The following is a 21,510-nucleotide window of genomic DNA, read 5'->3' as shown; positions in this document are numbered from 1 at the left end:
TTTTTTGTTCTGCCGGCTAAAAGTCAAGTTACTAGTCCTTGTGGGTGTGCAAAGTGTGTGGGCATTGCCTGATTGCAACTCTGGAGAATAGGGGAAGCCAGGTGTGTGTGTGGTGGTTTTTTTTTACCATGACTTACCAAGATTTTCATTGGACAGGCATACCAGAAGGTGCTCTCAATAGCTGAGGACTCTGCTTCCTGCAAGGGCAGGAATAAAATTATGCAAGGTTGCTTAGTTTATGCGGGATTCAGTTTTTGTTTGTATGTGAAGCATTTTCATATTAAGTGCAAAGTATGTGGAAGAGCTGCCGGACCAGGTAATTGGAGCCAGAGGGGAAGTTGTATAGAAGGCAGAAAGTTTTGCAAGATGGTTCGAGGCACAGCAAGTGAGTTTCATCAGCTGCCTTGGGCAGGGATGGCCTCTCCCGGTCCAAAACTGAAGAGGCTTTTATATATTCACAGTAGCTCCTAAAGCCTAGGAGCTGTTTCCCACCCCACCCTCCGCTCCTTGCAGTTAGTGGTCTGATGGTTAAGAGTGTCAAACTGCGAGACCACGGTTCGAATCCCCTTACCCAGCCAGGCCAGTCACTTGCTACTCAGCCTAACTTCCCTTTCAGGGTTGTTGTGAAGATAAAAAGCAAGGTGGGGAGAACCACGCCCCCTGCCTTGAGCGCCTTGGATGGAAAGGCAGTACAGTGGTACCTCTGGATACGAACGGGATCCGTTCCAGAGCTCCGATCGCATCCAGAAGTGAACGCAACAAGTGTCTGTGTGTCACGATTTGCCACTTCTGCGCATGCACGTGACGTCATTTTGACCATCTGCGCATGCGCGAGCAGCAAAACCCGGAAGTAGCGCGTTCTGTTACTTTGGGGTCGCTGCGGAGTGTAACCTGAAAGTGCTCAACCTGAAGCAACTTCAACCCGAGGTATGACTGTACAGTGGTACCTCGGGTTAAGTACTTAATTCGTTCCGGAGCTCCATACTTAACCTGAAACTGTTCTTAACCTGAAGCACCACTTTAGCTAATGGGGCGTCTTGCTGCCGCCATGCCGCTGGAGCCCAATTTCTGTTCTCATCCTGAAGCACTATTTCTGGCTTAGTGGAGTGTGTAACCTGAAGCGTATGTAACCTGAAGCGTATGTAACCCGAGGTACCACGGTATATAAACATAACAAACGCAGGAAATACTTAGGGAAAGGAGCTGCAGGGCTGAACTGAAATATCTACCCACTCTGGAGTTGGCGATCCTGGTTGCCACACAGCAGACGTGTTGCAAAATTACGTTTTAAGCTCACGGCAAAGAGGAGCCGGGAGTTGACTTAACACTTGTTGCTGCACTTCACAAAAACATGTGACATAATGTATAACCGCGTTGGGTCTCTGATGGTGCAGCAAGACTGCTTGCCTGGTATTGTCGCCTCCGCCCCTCCCTCCAAGCTGCAGCCCCTAAACTGTTCTCCCTCCTCCCTGCCTCCGCCGCCCCCCCCAGCAGTCTCTGCGGCTTGCTCCCCCTCCTGGCTTTCTAGCTTGCAGCTGTCGGGGAGCCCCACCCAGCTGGTGAAACTCTGTGAAACTCTGTGAAAGGCAGGAAGTTGGAGGGCTTGGGGGGGTGGGGAGTGAGGCAGGGAAGGCTACTGCTCTCCCCCGCTGCCCCGGCCAATTGATGAGCTCATCTGGAGCCACGGACTGGCCCTGCCCATTTCTCCTGCCACGCTGGGGGTTGGGGGGGTTGGGTTAGAAATCTGAGTGCAGCCAGGCGACGGCTTCGTGGCACCATCTAGTGGGCTTGCCTGCCAATTGCAGCTGACTGCCACACACTCTAGAGAGCGCCCAGCCTCAGAAAGGAATTTCTGATATGAAAAATGTGCCGCGGTGCCGCACGACTGTGGTGCCACATGGTGGTTAAGCATTTGGGAAGATCTCTGCAGGCAGGGTGTGTGTGTAAGGGGGAGGAGCTTCTAGGAAACAGGACTTTTGCACTGGGGGGGTGTATGCAAGAGAAATGAAGAGAGAGGGGGAGAAGCACCATTCACTCACCCCTAGAACACTGAAAGAGGGTCGGGGGGGAACGCAGAGCCACCCCCTGTCTGTGCTTCCTGTGAATGAGTGAGCAAATGTGTTTTTATATATATTGCACAGAGAGAAGGCAAGGGTGCAAACGTAGGCGAACCTTTCGATTTGGACCACATTCGCACCATTCGTTTGAAGCAGATATTGCAAAGCTACACTTCTCAGAGTTCTTTGTGACAAGGGATTGGTTGTTAATCCCTTCTGGAAAGTAGCTTTGAGAAGGGGATAGTGGGAGGGTGTCTCCTAACAATTCTCAGCGCCCTTAACAAACCTTAACTAAAGCAAGCATAGGCAAACTCAGCCCTCCAGATGTTTCGGGACTACAACTCCCACCATCCCTAGCCAGCAGGACCAGTGGTCAGGGATGATGGCAATTGTAGTCTCAAAACATCTGGAGGGCCGAGTTTGCCTATGCCAGGTTTAAAGGGATGTTGTGGCTCTTTAAATGTGCTGTGTGAATGTGGCCTTAGAAATAGCTGGAAAAAATGGAATCACCATCATCACCAGAGATATTCATATATTCATATATATGAATTATTTCTGAACCACCCCCTCATTGAAAGAGTCTAGGCTGGCTTGCAAAAGTGCGAATGAAACCAAGCAACAGTAAAAAATAATAATGAAGCCAGGAAATAAACGTGACAAAATGCAACAAGGCAAGGGAAATAAAGAGGGTTTTTTAAAAAAAAAGACTGAATAAGATTACTTTCAAAAAAATATTTTAAATACCTGGGAGAGATCTCTATACTTTGTTCTTAAAACGGAAGAATACATTATTCCTTGCGTAACCCAGGTTCCAGGATCAGTGGCCCCCTTTGTGATGTCTGAGAATCCAATTCAGTCACCCAATTCCCCCATATTTCTGAGATTTCACCCAACAGTGCTCACAGATACCGATATTTATCTCCACAGTCAAAAGGACTAGAAACCTTTATGTATATATAAAGTAGAGGTAGGGGAAAGTGATAGTAAATGTGTTCAATCATAGATGTGCTAGGTACATTAAGCCGACACGGGTGGCACTGTCGTCTAAACCACTGAGCCTCTTGGGCTTGCCGATCAGAAGGTTGGTGATTTGAATCCTTGTGACGGGGTGAGCTCCCGTTGTTCGGTCCCAGCTCGCTTTACTGGCCGAGGGAGCCGGCGTACAGCTTCCGGGTCATGGGGCCAGCATGATTAAGCCGCTTCTGGCGAAACAGAGCAGTGCACGGAAACGCCGTTTACCTTCTCGTCGGAGCGGTACCTGTTTATCTCCATGCAATTTGGCATGCTTTCGAACTGCTAGGTTGGCAGGAGCAGGGACTGAGCAACGGGAGCTTACCCCGTCGCGGGGATTCGAACCGCTGACCTTCTGATCGGCAAGCCCTAGGCTCTGTGGTTTAACCCACAGTGCCATCAGCGTCCATGTCATTGTAGGTCTCCAAATCTCAGGCTCTGAATCCTCTTTTCCCCCATCCTTTCTAATCCCACAGCATTTTTATTAGATATACTCGGGGACTCCTGAAAGCAAATACGCCCTTGCGTCATGAGAGCACAGCTGCACAGGAGCAGAGGTGACTCTCTTCTCCTCCCCTCATTGAAAGGGGGCCACAAATAAACAAACAGCTGCTCCACCCCAGAGATGACTGCATTACCGTCCTAGGACAGCTTGCTCTGCTCCAGAGGCAGCTTCCATCTTGGCGGCACGCCAGAGACAGTGGCATCCAAACAGCTGCAAGCGATTTGCCTTGACGATGCTATGTTTGCACAAAATCACGGAGGAGATGCCTCCCCTCGGAGCGATCTCCGAATCCCAGGCCAGTTCTCCAGTCAGTCCTGCAGGCTGATCACTTTTTGTTTATTCCGCAGGCCGGCTGCCAGGACAGCTGGGAGAGCTTTGAAGGGCTTATTTTCCGAGTCTCTGCGGTTGTTTCTAGTTCGGTTTGAGGATTTGTTTATTTGTTTATTTTTTTTAATTGCTCTTGTACAAATATAGCAGCAAGAATAGCCCTCTGGACTTTAAGGATACGGACCGTGAAAGGAAGCACAGAGCGACGTGGACTTGGAAAGTTCCTAGGACACCCTTGTAGCAGGAACAAATATGGCATTGATGTTGCCAGCAGCAGCCATAGATCTTCGTCATGGTGCTGTCAGGCGAAGAGGGAGGTGGAACGCTTAGTTTGCAGAGTTGCAGCCTTGCTGTATGTCGAGGGCTGGAGATCTGAGAGTTGAACCTGCCAGAGTTCTCAGGATTCCAGTTCTCATGTCCTCTTACAGCAAGCACACTCCTAGGCCATCCATTTGGAGGAGTCCATCCTTCCACCTCTGTCATGTTTCTGAAAAGCAACAAAAATATCTGCGTTCTTTTGAGTTCGTATTAATGCATGCGTTGCGTTGTGAATGCAGCATGAAGATTCAGTCGGCCCGATGAGCTGAAGTCGTGCAATGGCTGTGTGCCGTGAGTCAGGAGGTTCCAGATCTCAATCCTATCTCTGTTGCGCACTCATTTAGGCAACATGAAATTGTAGCGCACCCCAGATCTGCAAGCTGGGAGAAGGAATACCGATGTACCTTACGGGATTTTTGCTAGGGTGACTGAGATAATGTATGTGAAGCATGCTGGAGCACTAGACTCCAAGAAGTGCTGAATTATTACTGAACGATAACAAAGAGGGCAAACTTCTTCCTCCTCAGATTCTCTTCTTGCCCAGCAGCTTCTTAACATGTTTCCAATTAGTAAAAAACCAACCAACCTCCAAATTACGTTTTAAAAACTTTGCACGGAACTATGCAGATTGCAATATGCAAATTCAGTTGGCCATCTTACTGCAGAAGTTCTGCAGTGCAAGGGATCTTTCAGTTCCTGTTTCCCAGTAGGAGGGAAACTTGAATGCTTCTGAGCATTTGCTAGCGAGAAGGCATTTTGGAGCGGTACAAAACTGTCTTGAGGTTTGGGGAGAATTCCCCTGCCTTAAAAACGATACCTTGGCAATGGGCCTCCAGACTTGTCCTTTGAGCCTCTCAGTACCCCCTGCAACCAGTTTTGCAGCATGCCTAAAACTTTGGGGCCCTCCTCTCTCCTTCCTGCAGATCGTAACCGACCCGAGCTTCTGCCCGATGACCAGCAGCGAAAACACTTGCAGGACATCCAGGCTTTCCAAGAACAGGAGATTGCTCGGCAGCTGGAGGACTTCAGGTACAGACCCTGCAGCCGTCGGGCACGGAGGTAGTGGCAGAGAGTATCAGGGAGGGCTGGTCATCCTCTGAGGGTAGTGAAACTAACCAGAGTGCCGCCCTCTAGCAATCTAGACCCCTGAGAGGGTCTGTAGGGCCCATTGGCCCACCCAGTATCGCCTACACTGATTGGCAGCAGCAGCAGCAGCTGTGCAAAGTTTGCAACAGGGGTTTATTCCCAGTCTACCTGAAGATGCAGAGGTTTAATCCAAGGATATTCTGTGTGCAGAACAGATGCCCTTCTGCTGGGCTGCAGTCCTTCCCCAGCACATTGCATTGTGTTGATTCAGACAATTGGTGTGTCTAGTTCAGTACTGGCAGCACTGTCTGGCAACAGCTCTCCAGGGTGTCGGGCAAAGGGCCTTTCCAGTCCTGTTTGGGGGTGCTGGAAATCGAACCTAGAGCCTTCCCCATGCAATGCACATGCTCTACCGGTGAGCTACAGCTCTTTCCTATAGAATCATGGGCTTGTAGAGTTGGAAGGGACCACGAGAGTCATCTAGTCCAACCCCCTTCAGTGCAAGAATCCTTTGCCCCAACCTGGGACTTGAACCCACAACCTTGAGATTAAGAGTCTCAAGACCTACTGACTGAGCTATCCTGCTGCACTGGGGTTGGGGAGCAGAGGCACCTTTCTTCCTGAGCTTTTTGGCTCAGGGCATGCATTTGCGGCACGAAAGAGCCCACACTTATTTGTTTCCGGCAGGGAAAAGAGGAAGATGGGGATGACCCCGGGGGAGTCCGAGCTCTTTGAGTTGGAAGGCTATCGGACGAAGGACAAAGGCATCCGCGAGGCCAAGGAGAAGCAGCTGGCCGAGCTGCTGATGGTGAAGCTGGAGGAGATGCAGTGAGTGAATGTCTCTCTCTTCACCCAGCGCCTAATCAGTGAGCCTTCCCTGACATAGAATTGCAGGGGGAACCCCAAAGGTCATCTTGTCCAACCCCTTCAACGCAGGGATCTTTCGCCCAACATGGGGCTCAAACCCACGACTCTGAGATTAAGAGTCTCATGCTCTACAATCTTTATTGTATTTTATTATTAAATCTTTATTGGTTTAAAATACAAAGATACAAACATACAACGAAGGTAAGTAATTCAGATTTAAATACCCAAAAAAAGAAAAGAAAAGAAGGGGGGGGGAAGGAAAATTTTTAAACAAAGACAAAAAAATGATTAAAAAACCAAACTTTACAATCCTTTTTTTTTTAAGGCCAGGGAAGATATTGGTAGGGGAAAAGTGTGTGTGTGTGTGTATCCCTTTTCCATACCAATATCTTCCCTGCCCCCTTTTTTTTAATGCCTGGTCAGCAAAACAAAATGAACTCTACAGCTACTTAAAACCTCCTACTTCTTATTTAGGCTTAGTTGACCTACTCAGGTTGTTACTAATTTTAAGCAACCCCTCCACCCCAGGCTGTGCTGGTCCCATCCACACTTCCCACTTCTCCCAGGGAAAATGGATTCACCCAGACTGGCGTCTCTCTCGTGCAGACCTTGCCTCTTTTTCCCAGGAACCGAGCTTCTGGTCCTTGGCCCCCGTCCCGTTCGCTCTGGGCGCAGCGCCAGGAACTGGCCTCTGATGTCTCATCCCTGAGGATGTGGCCGAGGCGTGCTGATTACGGCCTCCCTCGGCCGCCACCCCTTCGCTGCCAAGTTCCTTCCAGATAATAGAAACCATCTGTCAAGCAGGGGAAGAAAGAGAGAGGGAGACATCCCCCGCCCAGGCCGGGATGTTGCCTCCTGTTGCATCATTCAGGCAGGGTGTATAAACTCCCCTCGCAGCCCCCCTGTCCCCATCTCAGTCCTTGCACCCGACTCGACCCAGCAGCTCCGTTCCAGCTGTGAGCACCTCTCAAGAGCTCCCCGCATCTCAGAACATGCGTATATGCCTTTCAACTTTTATTCTCTCACCGCGCAAATATGGGGCTGTTGTACGGGTGAGTTTAAACCTGCAAGGAGTCAGGGAGTTTGCTCCTGAGATGTAGCTGCCGCTGGGGTTGGTGCTGTGAGTCTGGGGGTGCAGCCCCTGCTTTAGGGATTTGGCACAGACATAGAATCATAAGAGTTGGAAAGGGACCCTGAGGATCATCTAGTCCAACCCCCTGAAATGCAGGAAAATGCAGCTGTCCCGTATGGGGATCGAACCTGCAACCTTGATATTATCAGCACCATGCTGCAACCAACTGAGCCATCCAAGCTATCCGTCTGTGCCTGCTTCTTCCCTTCAGTTATTGAGAGTCAAAGCGGCCAGCATGTTGGACTGGGATCAGGGAGACCTGCGTTCAAATCCTTACGAGGCTGGGGAGCCTGCCTCTTCTTGGCCAGACCTTGCTACCATACAGGGTCCCTCGGGGTTACTTTGGATGAGGGCAAACTGGGAGAGTGCCCACCCTGAGCTGCTTGGCAGAAGCAAAGGGGGCACAGATCGAGTAGGTGAACAAATGTGGATTTCACAAACCAATCTCTGTCATACTTATGATAATATTTTATTTTATTCTCTTGTTAGTTATGCTCCTTTAAATGTGCATTTTATATTTGGCTTCACTTAGCAATGGTTTGTTTATTTTTGAAATGTTTAAGGGTGGTTTTTTGTTAACGTTGTGTTAAATATGTGTTCTGTAGTTGACCTCCTTTGTAATGTTTTATTTTGAAATCTTTCTAAGATAATATTTTAGTTTCCTGTTAATTAAGTTGCTTTGACTGTATGTATTTGATTTCCTTCAGTAATGTTGGATTCTGGATTGTTTTATTGATGTTTCAATATGCTGTAAGCCGCTTTGAGATTTTTCTTAAAAATATAAAGCAGTATAGAAATGAAATTAATACTAATTTCTCTTTCTCCTTCTTTTTCATTGTCAATTCCAGCCCCACCATTTCTGTCGACGAGGAGAAAAGGTACATAACGGGAGGGCTGTGGAGACAATTGTTTTGGCTGTGTGTAGGGGGGGTTCAATGATTTTATTTCCACAGTGCAGCCCCTGCAGAGTTCCATGACACACGTACTGCCGGATGTGACCTGCAGCAAATTTAGCTCCGCCGCTGCTCAGGAAGTTGTGTGTGGTTTTGTGTGTGTGTGTGTGTGTGTGTGTGTGTGTAGGCGAGGGTGGAGGGGAGGTAGGGCATCCTTTGAACCTTTGAGCTTTTGACAGTGACAAAAAGCAGCAGCCTGCCTGAGAAGGCAGAAGAGGCTGGCTTATCCCAGAGTCAGGCCACTTGCCCACCAAAACCAGCACAGTCTGCAAAAACTGGTAGCCAGTCTCCAAGCTCTGGAGCAAAATGTCCTTTTCAGCCCTGCTTGCTTGTTACCTGGAAGCGCCCGAGATCTTTTTACATGAGGTCTTTTCACAGTTTATGTATTTCCATTGGGTCTAAGGGCCCCTTGCCATCCCTTCTGCTGCCTGCCAGGACCAGATCTGTGCCATACATTTAAATCCCAGGGCGTTCCCCTTAGAATCTTGGGAACAGTCTTTTGCTAAGGGTGCTGGGAATCATTAGCTCTGTGTAAACTACAACTCCCAGGATTCTTTGCTGGAGCGGCGGGGCAGAGCCATGAGCTGTAAACATGCTTTAATGTACAGTGTGGGCAAGTGTCTTTTATGAAGGCCCATTGCAGCTGCTTGGTGACCTCTGCCCCCTCCCTCGCCCCCACAACCGGCACAGGCAATTTTGGAGCTGTACCAATGTATCATACCCTGTGTGCATGTGTGTGTAAGTAAGCACTTTGTAGAGAATTTGGAAGATTGCTTCAGGAGCATGCATATATAGGAATGTTGCACCAAAATAGGCTTTCCTCCTATATACACATACCATAACAACATGAGAAGAGCATGGCACAGAAGTGAATGGCAATTCAATTGCTGGTGACTTTGACTTGTGCCATCAGGAGGCATCATATAAATGTTCCGGTTGATGTCGCCAGAGAATTGACTAGATCATACCAAAACTGAAAGCAGACCAGTCGGCTCAGTTCTGCCTTCCCCAGGTTGTATTTCTCCTTCTACCACTCAACAACTTTCCGTTTTCCTCTCTCTCCCCTCTGGTCCCTTAGTTCTGCCATTTTTGCTGCCGTTGTGACATATATGAAGTCCCTGGGGGTTAAGACGAAAGCAGCCGATAACAAAAAGTCGAAAGCCAACTTCTTCCGCAAGAAGGTATGGAGAGGCCTGAAACCAGAATGGCACCATTTCCCCCCTGTGTATTTGCTTCAGATGGATTACCAAGGTTGTCTTGCATTTTGTGGATTTGCAAGCGACCTCTTTTCATGGAAAGCAATGAATAAATGTAATAAAGAATAATAATCTGGGACCTGGGTGCCTGTCCCTTACCCTGCCTCCCCCAAACTTGAACAAATTGGTTTACTAAAGTCCTAGCTCTTGCCTTTCAACAAAAGAGCTTCACCTTTGTGAGAATTGGATAAATCTAGAACACAACCCAGAGAGTCCATATTTGGGCAGAGGTGGGATTAGGAAGCTACTTCATCCCTACCTTTGAAGGTGACGCAGAAACTACAATTAGCACCTAGACTGGTGAACTGGTGATTGGGAGTGGCCGCCGAGACCACATAACACCGGTCTTGAAAGACCTACACTGGCTCCCAGTATGTTCCTGAGCACAATTCAAAGTGTTGGTGCTGACGTTTAAAGCCCTAAATAGCCTCGGTCCAGTATACTTGAAGGAGCGTCTCCACCCTCATTGTTCAGCCCAGACACTGAGGTCCAGCTCCGAAGGCCTTCAGGCGGTTCCCTCACTGCGCGAAGCCAAGTTACAGGGAACCAGGCAGAGGGCCTTCTTGGTAGTGACACTCGCCCTGTGGAACGCCCTCCCATCAGATGTCAAGAAAATAAACAACTACAGTGGTACCTCGGGTTAAGAACTTAATTTGTTCTGGAGGTCCGTTCTTAACCTGAAACTGTTCTTAACCTGAGGTATCACTTTAGCTAATGGGGCCTCTCGCTGCCACCGCACAATTTCTATTCTCATCCTAAAGCAAAGTTCCTAACCCGAGGGTCTATTTCTGGGTTAGCGAAGTCTGTAACCTGAAGGGTCTGTAACCCGAGGTACCATTGTATCTGACTTTTAGAAGACATCTGAAGGCAGCCCTGTTTAGGGAAGTTTTTAATGTTTGATCGTATTTTAATATTTTGTTGGGAGCCGCCCAGACTGGCTGGGGAAACCCAGACAGATGGGTGGCGTATTAACAACAACAACAACAACAATTAGCGAGGCCATTGGGACCATCTAGCTCCAAATTGCTTACACTGACTGGCAGAATTTAAGACATGGGAAGTTCCCAGCCCTACTTAGAGATGCAAAACATGATTTTCCATAGAGCCTCAGCTCTTACTCATTCTTCCTCTCTCATCCTCCTTGTTTCCTGCTCACCCAGATTTCGGGGACCAAGAAGCCTGAGGAAGCTCCCAGGTCAAAGAAGACCTTCAGCATTTTGGACCCAGCCCGCTGGAACCGGGGAGACTCCCACTGTAAGTATGCATTTGTGGGCAGGAGCAGAGCCCTGGTTCAGGAGGCTGCTCAGCTCAGTAGTCCACAACCTCCCTGGTCATTAAAAAAACAAACCCTTAAGCGAAGGGAAAAGAGCCAAGGGTCTTCCCAGAAGAAATGAAGGCAAGCCCCCAAAGTGAGTGTGTCCACTCTTGCCCCCATCCTGGAAACAACAGGACATAACAGGGACAAGGGAGGGTTGGGGCTGCACAGAAAAGCTGCCCTCTTCTGAGTTAGGTCAGTATAGCCTGCACCAGCTGGCAGCAGCTCTCCAGGTTTCTTGCATGCAGGGCAGATGTGTTCCCACTGAGCGATAACCCTTCTCTGGAAATGCCTAGGACTGACCTCTCTGGAGCAGGTTCTCTAGCTAGTAATTGTATCTTAGAATCTGAGGATCAGGGCTTGACCCCTTATAGATAAGTTCACAGTGAGTGTTTCCTCTCCTACTGTCCAGTTTGCATGCGCCAGGCCAGCTTGAGTGGTGAGTCTGGCATGCTCTTTGCCCATAAGTATTTTTTAATAATAATAATAATAATAATGGAGGATTATTATTATTATTTAACGCAGGCAGGCGCTGTTGTCCCTGGGTGGGGTTTGGTTTTATACCTTTCTCTTCCCCTAGCCCGTTTTGCCTTCCCTCCTCCATTTCTCCTCCTCTTCTTTTTTCCTGCATTTTTTGTAGATTCTGATTACAGACAACCCAAACCAGAGGGTGAAGGTACCAGACCCCCCTCCCCCTCCCCCTCCTCTTCTCTCCCACCCCAATAACGCATGACGCCCCATGTGTCACCTTGTCCCTCTCTTAGCGGAGGGGTCCGCATTAAACTAATGCATTCCCTTGTAACCTCAGGCACTAACTTTTTGTATTCATGGTTTCACATAACAACGTCCCCTTTCACATAACGACGTTCCCCCTCCCCGCTGCCCCACCCTCCTGAGCATACTATATTACTAATATATCACACACGTTCCTGTACAAGCCCATCATACTCGTCAACGTTATCGGACAACTTCCTTTGGCATGCTGTGGCTGCTCGCTGTGTCTCCATCCGTGTGTCTGTCTGTGGGAACCGTTTCTGTATTGGCTTAAAATTGGGCAAGTTAAGTGGGAGAGGACTCCTGGGTTCCTCCCTCTTCTCTGAAGGCTTATGCACTTACAAAATAGTGCCCTTACACATTTTACATGCACCCTCCCCCCCCAAAAAAATCAGTTCGCTTTTCTGGAGAGCCAGTGTGGTGTAGTGGTTAAGAGCGGTGGACTCGTAATCTGGTGAACCGGGTTCGCTTCCCCGCTCCTCCACATGCAGCTGCTGGGTGACCTTGGGCCAGTCACACTTCTCTGAAGTCTCTCAGCCCCACTCACCTCGCAGAGTGTTTGTTGTGGGGGAGGAAGGGAAAGGAGAATGTTAGCTGCTTTGAGACTCCTTCGGGTAGTGATAAAGCGGGATATCAGATCCAAACTCCTCTTCTTCCTTGTCACAGACACTTAAATTATTGGGGAAGGAGGAGTGGCTGGATTCCAACCCCCATCAGCCCAAGCCATCATGATACAGTGGTACCTCAGGTTACAGACACTTCAGGTTACAGACGCTTCAGGTTACAGACTCCACTAAGCCAGAAATACAGTGGTACCTCGGGTTAAGTACTTAATTCATTCCGGAGGTCTGTTCTTAACCTGAAACTGTTCTTAACCTGAAGCACCACTTTAGCTAATGGGGCCTCCCACTGCCACTGCGCTGCCAGAACACGATTTCTGTTCTCATTCTGAAGCAAAGTTCTTAACCCGAGGTACTATTTCTGGGTTAGCGGAGTCTGTAATCTGAAGCGTATGTAACCTGAAGTGTATGTAACCCGAGGTACCACCGTAGTACCTCAGGTTAAGAACTTTGCTTCAGGATGAGAACAGAAATTGCGTGCCGGCAGCAGGAGGTCCCATTAGTTAAAGTGGTACCTCAGGTTAAGAGCAGTTTCAGGTTAAGAACCGGCCTCCGGATCGAATTAAGTTCTTAACCCGAGGTACCACTGTACTAAGTCCACGATACCCTATTCTGTCATGCAGATGATACAGGCTCAATAACGCTCAATCTTCACGCTCATGTTTTGTTTGGTAATTACTGTTCAGTGGTAGTACCTTGGTTCTTAAACTTAATCCATTCCGGAAGTCCGTTTCAAAACCAAAGCGTTCCAAAACCAAGGTGCGCTTTCCCATAGAAAGTAATGCGAAATGGATTAATCCATTCCAGACTTTTAAAAAACCATCCCTAAAACAGCAATTTAACATGAATTTTATTATCTAACAAGACCATTGATCCGTAAAATGGAAGTAATAATCAGTGCACTGTACTATATAATAAATAAAACAGTATTGCAGATGATAAAAATTAAAATTATTTTCCCCCCTTACCTGTGCTCATGATAGTCATTGTTTGGACGGGGGGCTTTTATCCATTTCTGCAGTCACACAATCAGTCAGTAGCTGAACTGGGTTCCACACAGCCACAAAAACAAATTAACCTAAAAAGCCTCTGACTTTTATAAGACATCTGAAGGCAGCCCTGTTTAGGGAAGTTTTTAATGTTTGATGTTTTATCGTGTTTTTAATATTCTGTTGGGAGCCACCCAGAGTGGCTGGGGAAATCCAGCCAGATGGGCAGGGTATAAATAAAAATAAATTATTATTATTATTATTATTATTATTAATTCACGGGGGCAGACCATAGCTGTCAACTTTTCCCTTTTCTTGCGAGGAATCCTATTTGGAATAAGGGAGTTTCCCTTTTAAAAGGGAAATGTTGACAGCTATGGGGGCAGACCCTCATAACCTCTGCATTCAGTGAAGGGTTAAGATTCAAGCAAATTTATACATTTAGCAAGGGCTGGCAAATAATGCCAGCTATTATTGAGGATTATCGGGGGTGGGCCTTGAAGAAACAAAAAGCTGATAATGGCCTGGTTTGCTTGATCATGGCAAGCCACCCGCAAAACATCAGACTCTCTGCCCAGTAACTTTTGTGGTAGGATAGCTCAGTCAGTAGAGCATGAGACTCTTAACTTCAGAGTAATGGGTCCGAGCCCCACATTGGGTGAACGATTCCTGCATTGCAGGGGGTTGGACTAGATGACCCTTGTGGTCCCAACTGTGAGTCAGGCCTCTGACATGGCCAACTCAGTATCTTCTACACCAGTGTCTCCCAAATTTGGGTCTCCAGCTGTTTTTGGACCACAACTCCCATCATCCCCAGCTAGGAGGACCAGTGGTCAGGGATGATGGGGATTGTAGTCCAAAAACAGCTGAAGACCCAAGTTTGGGGAAACCCTGATTTAAGGTATTTACTGCACCATCCCACTGAAATAGGCTATCACTGGCAGTGGCTCTCCAGGGATTGAACCGGGGACCTTCCGCATGCAAGTCAGATGCCCTACCACTGAGCTATGGCCCTGGTTCCTTATGGGAAACTACCCAGAGCTTAAATGGCACCCTTGCTTCTCCATCCAGCATCTGAAATGGGGAGAGGTTTGGTATGTGCACAAGCCTTCAGAAGCGGGGGAAGTCCAGGGAGGAGAACCGTGCGTTTAAAGCGGTTAGGGAGCGCTATATGCAAGGACTCTGTGTCTTCTAAAGCTTATTTCCCCCCCTGTGTTTTTGTTCTTTTTGTCTCCTTTACAGCAGCTGATAAGGCGCCGGCCTCGGACAGGAAAGGAAAGCCATTGGAGGGAGGCCCAGGGCGGATCAAGGGAAGCTTTTCGGGGTCGGATCCTGCGGGAGTGTCCGTCACTGTTCACCCCCCTCCTGGGGAGGGCAATGACAGAGAGCAGGGTGAGAGATCACCGGGTGAGGCTGAGGGTGGAGGAGCTGCGGGGAAGAACTCTAAAAAGGGGGCAGGCGACGGTGTTTGGGCCATTCCTACCCCCCCTGATGACTTCTGTCCCCCCTTTGCCATCTCTAGGTGCCGACAGTCAGGCTTCGACTGATGCCTCAGACTCCCCGGTTACAGAACAGCCCTTGGCTGGGGAACAGCCCCCAGCTGAAGATGGCACAGAAAACGAAAGGTGAGAGGGGGCACCGTTTTGGGAACCTCAAGGGAAGATTTGGGGGAAGGAGGGGAGAGAGATAAGCAATCCCACACCCTCTCCCCTCTTTTGAATGCTTATTTATGTGTGGTTTGGTGGTGCTCTGCCTGAGTATGCAGACAGTTGGTGGGTGTGCTAGTCTAAGGCTGGGGAAAGCTCTGCCCTTCCAGATGACTTGGACGGCAGCAATAATAATAATAATAATAATAATAATAATAATAATAATAATAATTTATAATGGGCAGAGCCATCCTGCTGGCTCAGGCTGATGGGAGTTGGGATCCAGCAACATCTGAGAAGCCATGAATTTCCCGATTCCCTGCTCTAGTCTGTTTAATCTGGAGTAAAGATACGGGGGTTTTGCATAAGCACAGAGGGGGAAATCCCATGATATCTCCAGAGTCCTGTTGTCACTTCATTCTTCCCTTCTCAGGGAACAGTATTCCTTCATTCGCTCTCCTCCAGGTTCTCTGGTGTTTGTATGTAAAGAGGGATGTTTTTTGTTTTGTTTTTTAAAAAGACCCTCTTCTCTCATAGCTTCCATTTAAAAAATAAAATAAAATGAGGATTGCGTTCCTTCCCTCTATTTCTCCCTGTCTCTCTTTTCTCTCTCTCTGTCTCTCCTTTCAGTGTTAACCAAATCACCCTTCTATATTCTGTTCTTCCCTTCTAGAAGGCGAAAAAGGTTGGTGGCTTCCTCTCACACACACTCCCTCACCCTTTGCATGAATTCCTTCCTCAGGGAAAGACACGTGAGCCGAGTTAAGTATGACCTTGTTATCCAAAGCTGCCTGGTTAGAACGGTGGTGCCCCTCTCGCCAAGTCCGTTGCTTGCGAAGCGGGGCGCCGTACGATGTTTGCTTAGGGGTGGCTGGGAGGGGGGCTGATTGGCTCAGTGACCCCTCCCTTGTGGGCGCACAGCGGTGAACTTGGGGGTCATTGCAGCAGGTTCTGGGCCCTCTTCCCTGGCCCCAGTAACGCTAGTGGTGTGGGGTGTTGGCCCTCACAGGAAACAGGGTTCCTTTTGAAGTTGTACCCTCTTTGGGGGGCTGCACCTGTTCTCTGAGGTTCTCTCAAACCTTTGCATGGCAGCACGGGGTATTGTGCCTGTGCCCAGAGCGTCTCCCCACTCTCCCCTGTTCTGGTGCATGGATTTCTTACTGGTTCTGGGATTCTCACTTTTCCCCCTTTCTCTTCCCTTGTCTTTCCACTGCCGCATGTGCTGGTGTCTGTTTTCCTCTGCTACCCCACCCAATTGGGTGCTTGCTTGGCTCGTTCACCTATTGGTTGTGACCCTCCGCCGTCTCCTTTCCCACTGGTGTACGGCGCGCTACGCCCCGCCCCGCCGTCTCTCGTGATTGGTCCGTGGCCCTCCCGTGTCCTGTGGCTCATTCCACCACCCTCCTTCCTCTCCAATTCGGCTCGTCCAATCCAACGGCTCTCCCCCGTCTGCGTCTTTTTTGGTGTGTGTCTGTGGCCCCCGGCTCTGCCTTGCCCACCCCCTCGCCAGGCTGTCAGCAAAGCTGGGCCGCTCCGAGAGCCTGCGGGTATACGAGCGGAAGCGGTCTCTGCGCGGCTCAGCCAAGGGCAAGCAGCCACGATCGCGGAGCGACGTGGACGTCGAGGCCGCTGCCCGTGCCAATGAGATGGAGGAGAAGCAGAACCTAGAACAGGCTCGGCAGAAGCAGGGGAGTCGCAAGTAGGTGGAGAGATGCTCCCCCTCTGGAGAGCCCCCCCAGGAGGGGACGGAAATGGGGCGCCCACACCAGGAGCCAGGTTTCAAGCCTTTGCAAACCCCATTCCCGGGTTGGTCTTGTTTACCATCTGCACTAAACGCTGGGGTGATGGTAGTTTTCTACCAGAGAGCCAGTGTGGTGTAGTGGTTAAGAGCGATAGACTCGTAATCTGGGGAACCGGGTTCGCTTCTCCGCTCCTCCACATGCAGCTGCTGGGTGACCTTGGGCCAGTCACACTTCTCTGAAGTCTCTCAGCCCCACTCACCTCACAGAGTGTTTGTTGTCGGAGAGGAAGGGAAAGGAGAATGTTAGCCGCTTTGAGACTCCTTCAGGTAGTGATAAAGCGGGATATCAAATCCAAACTCTTCTTTCTCCCCCGCTAACCAGTGTTGGAAACTCAGGTATATCACCTAGGTGCCGAATGGCACCCTAAACCTAATTAACCTTCGCCACATTGGTATGTGTCTGTTCGCCAGAGGGTTGGGCTCTTATGATTCTATTTAATCTCAGTTACGTCGCTTGACTGTAGCTCACAATTACAGCAGTTTGCTGGTCCCAGTATGCAAGAAGGAGAATTGCACACAGTGGAAATGGAAATGGCGTTAACTGTGGACTAAGGCAGAGGTTTTTAAACTGTGGTCTGTGAGTTCCGTTTGCGGCAAGGCTGCAGCACATTCAGATATATCTGTACTCAGCCTGGCCCTTAATTTCCTTCATGTGATGATGGAGGACTAAGATGCCCAGCCCATGATTCACGCAGCAGCCCAAGACCCGTGTCTTTTGCAGCACACGAGTCAGCTGGCCTGATGTTGCGATGACATCAGTTGTGAACCTGGCGCCCAGAAATCTCCATGTGGTCGCAATTGGACCTGCCCCACTAGCAAAACATGCCTGGCGCCCCTGGGAATTTTCAAGCAGTAACCGCAGGGATAAAGTACTCCAGCTCCACACATGGACTGCTTCAGAGAAAAGTAAACCACTGGGGTTTGTCTCTCTCCTTTTGCCACAGTGCCAAGAGGGCAAGAAGTACCTTTATCCTATGTCCCCTGCTGTTGAACCAGGGCAGAGGGTCTCAATTTTTTTCCTTTTCCTTTTTACCACTTGAAACTTTCTGGGACCACTTAATAAACTTGTTTTTTTGACAAATCCAAGCACACACAGAACTCATATTTTTATAACACCTCTTCATCAATCCCAGCGTCACACTTGAAACCAGTTCTTTATTATGGAAATTGTGGTCCCTAGGCTAAGCTGCTAGGAAAGCCCCCCCCCCCCTTTTTTTTAAATTAATTAATTGGCTATGCCAGTGCTGTGCCTTATTATGAAAATCATAGGCCACTTTGTTGGTCTGTTCAGTAGTAGATCAAAATGGCCTCTGTTTCCATTGTTGGGGAAAGAATTACTCAAGCACAGAGACAAATGGAGAGATTCTCAACTTTTCCACAATATTTCTGTGGGCCATCTGCGCAGAGCTTGTGGACCACCCATCGTCCACGGACCACACTTTAAGAACCTCTGAGCGAGGGAGGATGTAGACTTTGAAACTGCCACTCTAGCCAGCTATGTCTTCTGCCCAGGAGGACCAAAATAGTTTTATTCTCCCGAATAATCCACGCTTTCTTTTTCAAGCTTTCCCATGGGAAATAGTAAACTATAACTGGTTTTTACAGCTGTAATTTAACCGGAAACTACCGCTTCCCAACTCGTGCTTACGAGAGGTAAAGACAGTTCTGTCTGGAGAGATTTGATTTGACCATCATAACTAACAGCCACTGGTGGAGACTACTTCTAACTTTAAAAAAAGAAACAAACAAATTTTGGCAACACAACAAACAAAACATTTGGTACCTTCCAGCTCTACAATTCTATGATTCCACGTTTTGTAGCAAATTCTCTTGCTAGTTTGCCCAGTGGTAAAATGCCAAAAGAATAAAAAAGCATTTGGTGAATTGAAGGTGTCTATGGAAAATAGGGACGCCGGTGACACTGTGGGTAAAACCTCAGCGCCTAGGACTTGCCGATCGCATGGTCGGCGGTTCGAATCCCTGCGGCAGGGTGAGCTCTCGTCATTCGGTCCCAGCTCCTGCCCACCTAGCAGTTTGAAAGCACTCTTAAGTGCAAGTAGATAAATAGGGACCGTTTTATAGCGGGAAGGTAAATGGCGTTTCCGTGTGCTGCGCTGGTGCTGGCTCGCCAGCTGCAGCTTCGTCACGCTGGCCACGTGACCCGGAAGTGTCTTCGGACGGCGCCTGCTCACAGCCTCTAGAGCGAGATGAGCACGCAACCCTAGAGTCGGACACGACTGGCCCGTACGGGCAGGGATACCTTTACCTTTTACCTTTATGGAAAATATTAATAGCAATTCCTTGGGCTGGTGGTTTGATTTAATTTTGTATTCCGCTTTTCCAGCAGCAATGTTGAGCTACAAGTTGCCAGAGTGCTTTGGGATGGGCCCGGGACAATGCTTAACTTGTTTCTTTGTTTTTGCGTCGGCCTGCCCTCACTTTCTGTGTCTTCCTCTCTCTCTCTGCAGTCTGGAGCCGGGAGGGGCTGGGGGAGGGGAGCCCCCGCCGTCCTTTCTGCATCCCCAGTCTGAGGAGACTGAGCCGCGTGTTTCGGAACTGGAGCTGGACCCGCCCAACTGGCGGGAGCTCGTCCCCAACGACACCCTCCTCAGGCTGAAGAAAAGCGAAGTGAAGCGGCAAGAGGTCATCAATGGTACGCAGCTCGCTCTCCACCCCAGGTTTCCCACTTCAGAACAGCATCAGTTGGGGCTGGGAAAACAGACAAGCCAAGGGAAGATGGGAGCAGGGTGGAACTGAGCCCAAAGCAAAACATTGGGGGTTGGACTAGATCACCCTTGGGGTGTCTTGCAGCGCCACAATTCTATGAGTCCTTAAGAGTGATATACCGTATTTTTCACTCTATAAGACACACTTTTTCCCTCCTAAAAAGTAAGGGGAAATGTGTGTGCGTCTTATGGAGCAAATGCAGGCTGCGCAGCTATCCCAGAAGCCAGAACAGCAAGAGGGATTGCTGCGCAGCGATCCCTCTTGCTGTTCTGGCTTCTGGGATTCAGATTTTTTTTTTCTTGTTTTCCTCCAAAAACTGGGTGTGTCTTATGGTCTAGTGCGTCTTATAGAGCGAAAAATACGGTACGCTTTTCTTTAGCTGCGATGGGGAATTCTCCCTATGAGGAAAAGTTGCCACTTAATATGCAATTCCAGTCCAATTTCAGTTATGCCACATAACTTTAAAAACAGTTGCTTACTCACTCAGTTGTTAGCGTTCAGCCCCGGCGTCTTTATAGACGTTGCTCTGCAGTTTTGTGATGGGTGTTAACTGTAAATTTTATCTGCACTAGGCTTTGCCTTAACGGATTTGTTGTTTTAGTTTAAGCTGCGCCGTTCCTTGTGGGTGGAGGGCGGGATGCAGATATTTTGAATAACTGACTTGTCCCTGTTTCACCAGGACTAGAAACTTGCTTTATTCCTTTCAAAAGAAATTACACACGCACCCCATCGACACCAGTGTGGTACTTGCAACCCCAGTTTGCTTTTCTTTGACATGCCTCCCGTTTATCTCTCATGCACATTAATATCTAAATTGTAATAATAATAATAGTAATAATAATAATTTATTTATTTATTCCCCAGCCACTCTGGGCGGCTTCCAATAAAGTATTAAAATACAGTAGTCTGTTAAACATTAAAAGCTTCCCTAAAGAGGGCTGCCTTCAGATGTCTTCTAAAAGTCTGGTAGTTGTTCTTCTCTTTGACATCTGGTGGTAGGGCGTTCCACAGGGCGGGCGCCACTACCGAGAAGGTCCTCTGCCTGGTTCCCTGTAACTTGGCTTCTCGCAGCGAGGGAACCGCCAGAAGGCCCTCGCCGCTAGACCTCAGTGTCCAAGCAGAATAGACCCTACAGCATGGATGGGGAACCTCAGGCCTGGGGGGGGGGGTCAAATATGGCCCTCAAGGCATCTCTGTCTGGCCCCTGGGAATCTCCCTAGGCCACGCCCCCTCCTGAGTCACTTGCCCCTCCTCGAGTGCTTTTGCCTTGCTGGAATATGCCCTCGAATACTGTGATCCTTGGATGAAGGGCGGTGTGTTAATTAAAATGAAATCAAAAGGCTGGCTTGCTTGGGCAAAGGCTAGAAAGAGGTTTGTGTGCGAGTGAAAGCTGCTTTTTATTCGTTATTCCGCCCAAGGTTGGAAAGGCTTCCCCACACACCTGCGCTGCAGGGAGAGGACACCTGTCCTGACATTCCCTCTGCCTTTTCTCCCGCAGAGCTGTTCATCACCGAACACGCCCACCTGCGCATGTTACGGGTGCTGCTGGAGGTCTTCTATCAACCTCTGCTGGCTGAGGAGCACTTCATTTACAAGGAGCTGGCCAACATCTTCCCCAGCTTGGAGGACTTGATCGATGAACACAGTGAGCACATGGGAGAGGAAGGGGGCTGGGGAGTGAAGAGGCACAGCCGAGGCCAGAAACCCCCCCCCACACAGAGGCCAGGTTTATTTACCTGCAATAGCTGCACTTCCTTGGCTATGTGTTTCTTTCTTTCTTTTTAAAATGCTTTTTATTAAGTTTTCATTTCAAATACACCACCACCAACAAAATACACAAATATTTCAAATCTTTTGACATCTGTCTTGGTTTACGCTCCGTAGAGCAGTTGACTTCCCTCCTTACCTTCCACAGGTTTTCTTATTCCAATCCCTAATCCACAGTTCCTTAATAATAACGAAACCATGACGTCAGTCCTGCTAACGTCTTCAATTTTCTACAGTTCTCACTTATATAGACCATAAATTTACTCCATTCTTTTTGGTACTTTGTTTCCTCCTGACTACGATTCCTATGGGTCAGTTTTGCTAATTCCGCGTACTCCCTCACAGTTGGTATCTCATGT

The 21,510-nt window shown here is 48.8% G+C and overlaps 1 protein-coding gene across 31 annotated transcripts in view; it reads left to right on the top strand.

Annotated features, from left to right (window-relative positions):
• ARHGEF1 (Rho guanine nucleotide exchange factor 1) overlaps positions 1-21,510 on the top strand; it is a 70,429-nt gene that overhangs the window by 25,530 nt on the left and 23,389 nt on the right. For 7 of the 31 annotated variants that reach the window (XM_083454862.1, XM_083454861.1, XM_083454858.1 and 4 more), the window contains exons 7-16: positions 5,142-5,247; positions 5,992-6,132; positions 8,152-8,181; positions 9,335-9,437; positions 10,673-10,766; positions 11,468-11,503; positions 14,453-14,602; positions 14,733-14,835; positions 19,126-19,310; positions 20,883-21,029. In XM_083454862.1, coding sequence (XP_083310988.1) covers positions 5,142-5,247; positions 5,992-6,132; positions 8,152-8,181; positions 9,335-9,437; positions 10,673-10,766; positions 11,468-11,503; positions 14,453-14,602; positions 14,733-14,835; positions 19,126-19,310; positions 20,883-21,029 — 1,095 coding nt within the window. Of the gene's footprint in view, positions 1-5,141; positions 5,248-5,991; positions 6,133-7,064; positions 7,224-8,151; positions 8,182-9,334; positions 9,438-10,672; positions 10,767-11,467; positions 11,504-14,452; positions 14,603-14,732; positions 14,836-15,529; positions 15,542-16,366; positions 16,556-19,125; positions 19,311-20,882; positions 21,030-21,510 lie in introns of those variants that run through there. The other 24 variants (XM_083454873.1, XM_083454872.1, XM_083454871.1 and 21 more) reach the window with 7 other exon arrangements.

Source organism: Podarcis tiliguerta (genome assembly GCF_965153285.1).
Source record: "Podarcis tiliguerta genome assembly, chromosome: 8".
NCBI lineage: Eukaryota > Metazoa > Chordata > Lepidosauria > Squamata > Lacertidae > Podarcis > Podarcis tiliguerta.
The sequence above is the reverse complement of the archived record's forward strand: the minus strand, read 5'-3'. Positions and strand labels throughout refer to the sequence as shown.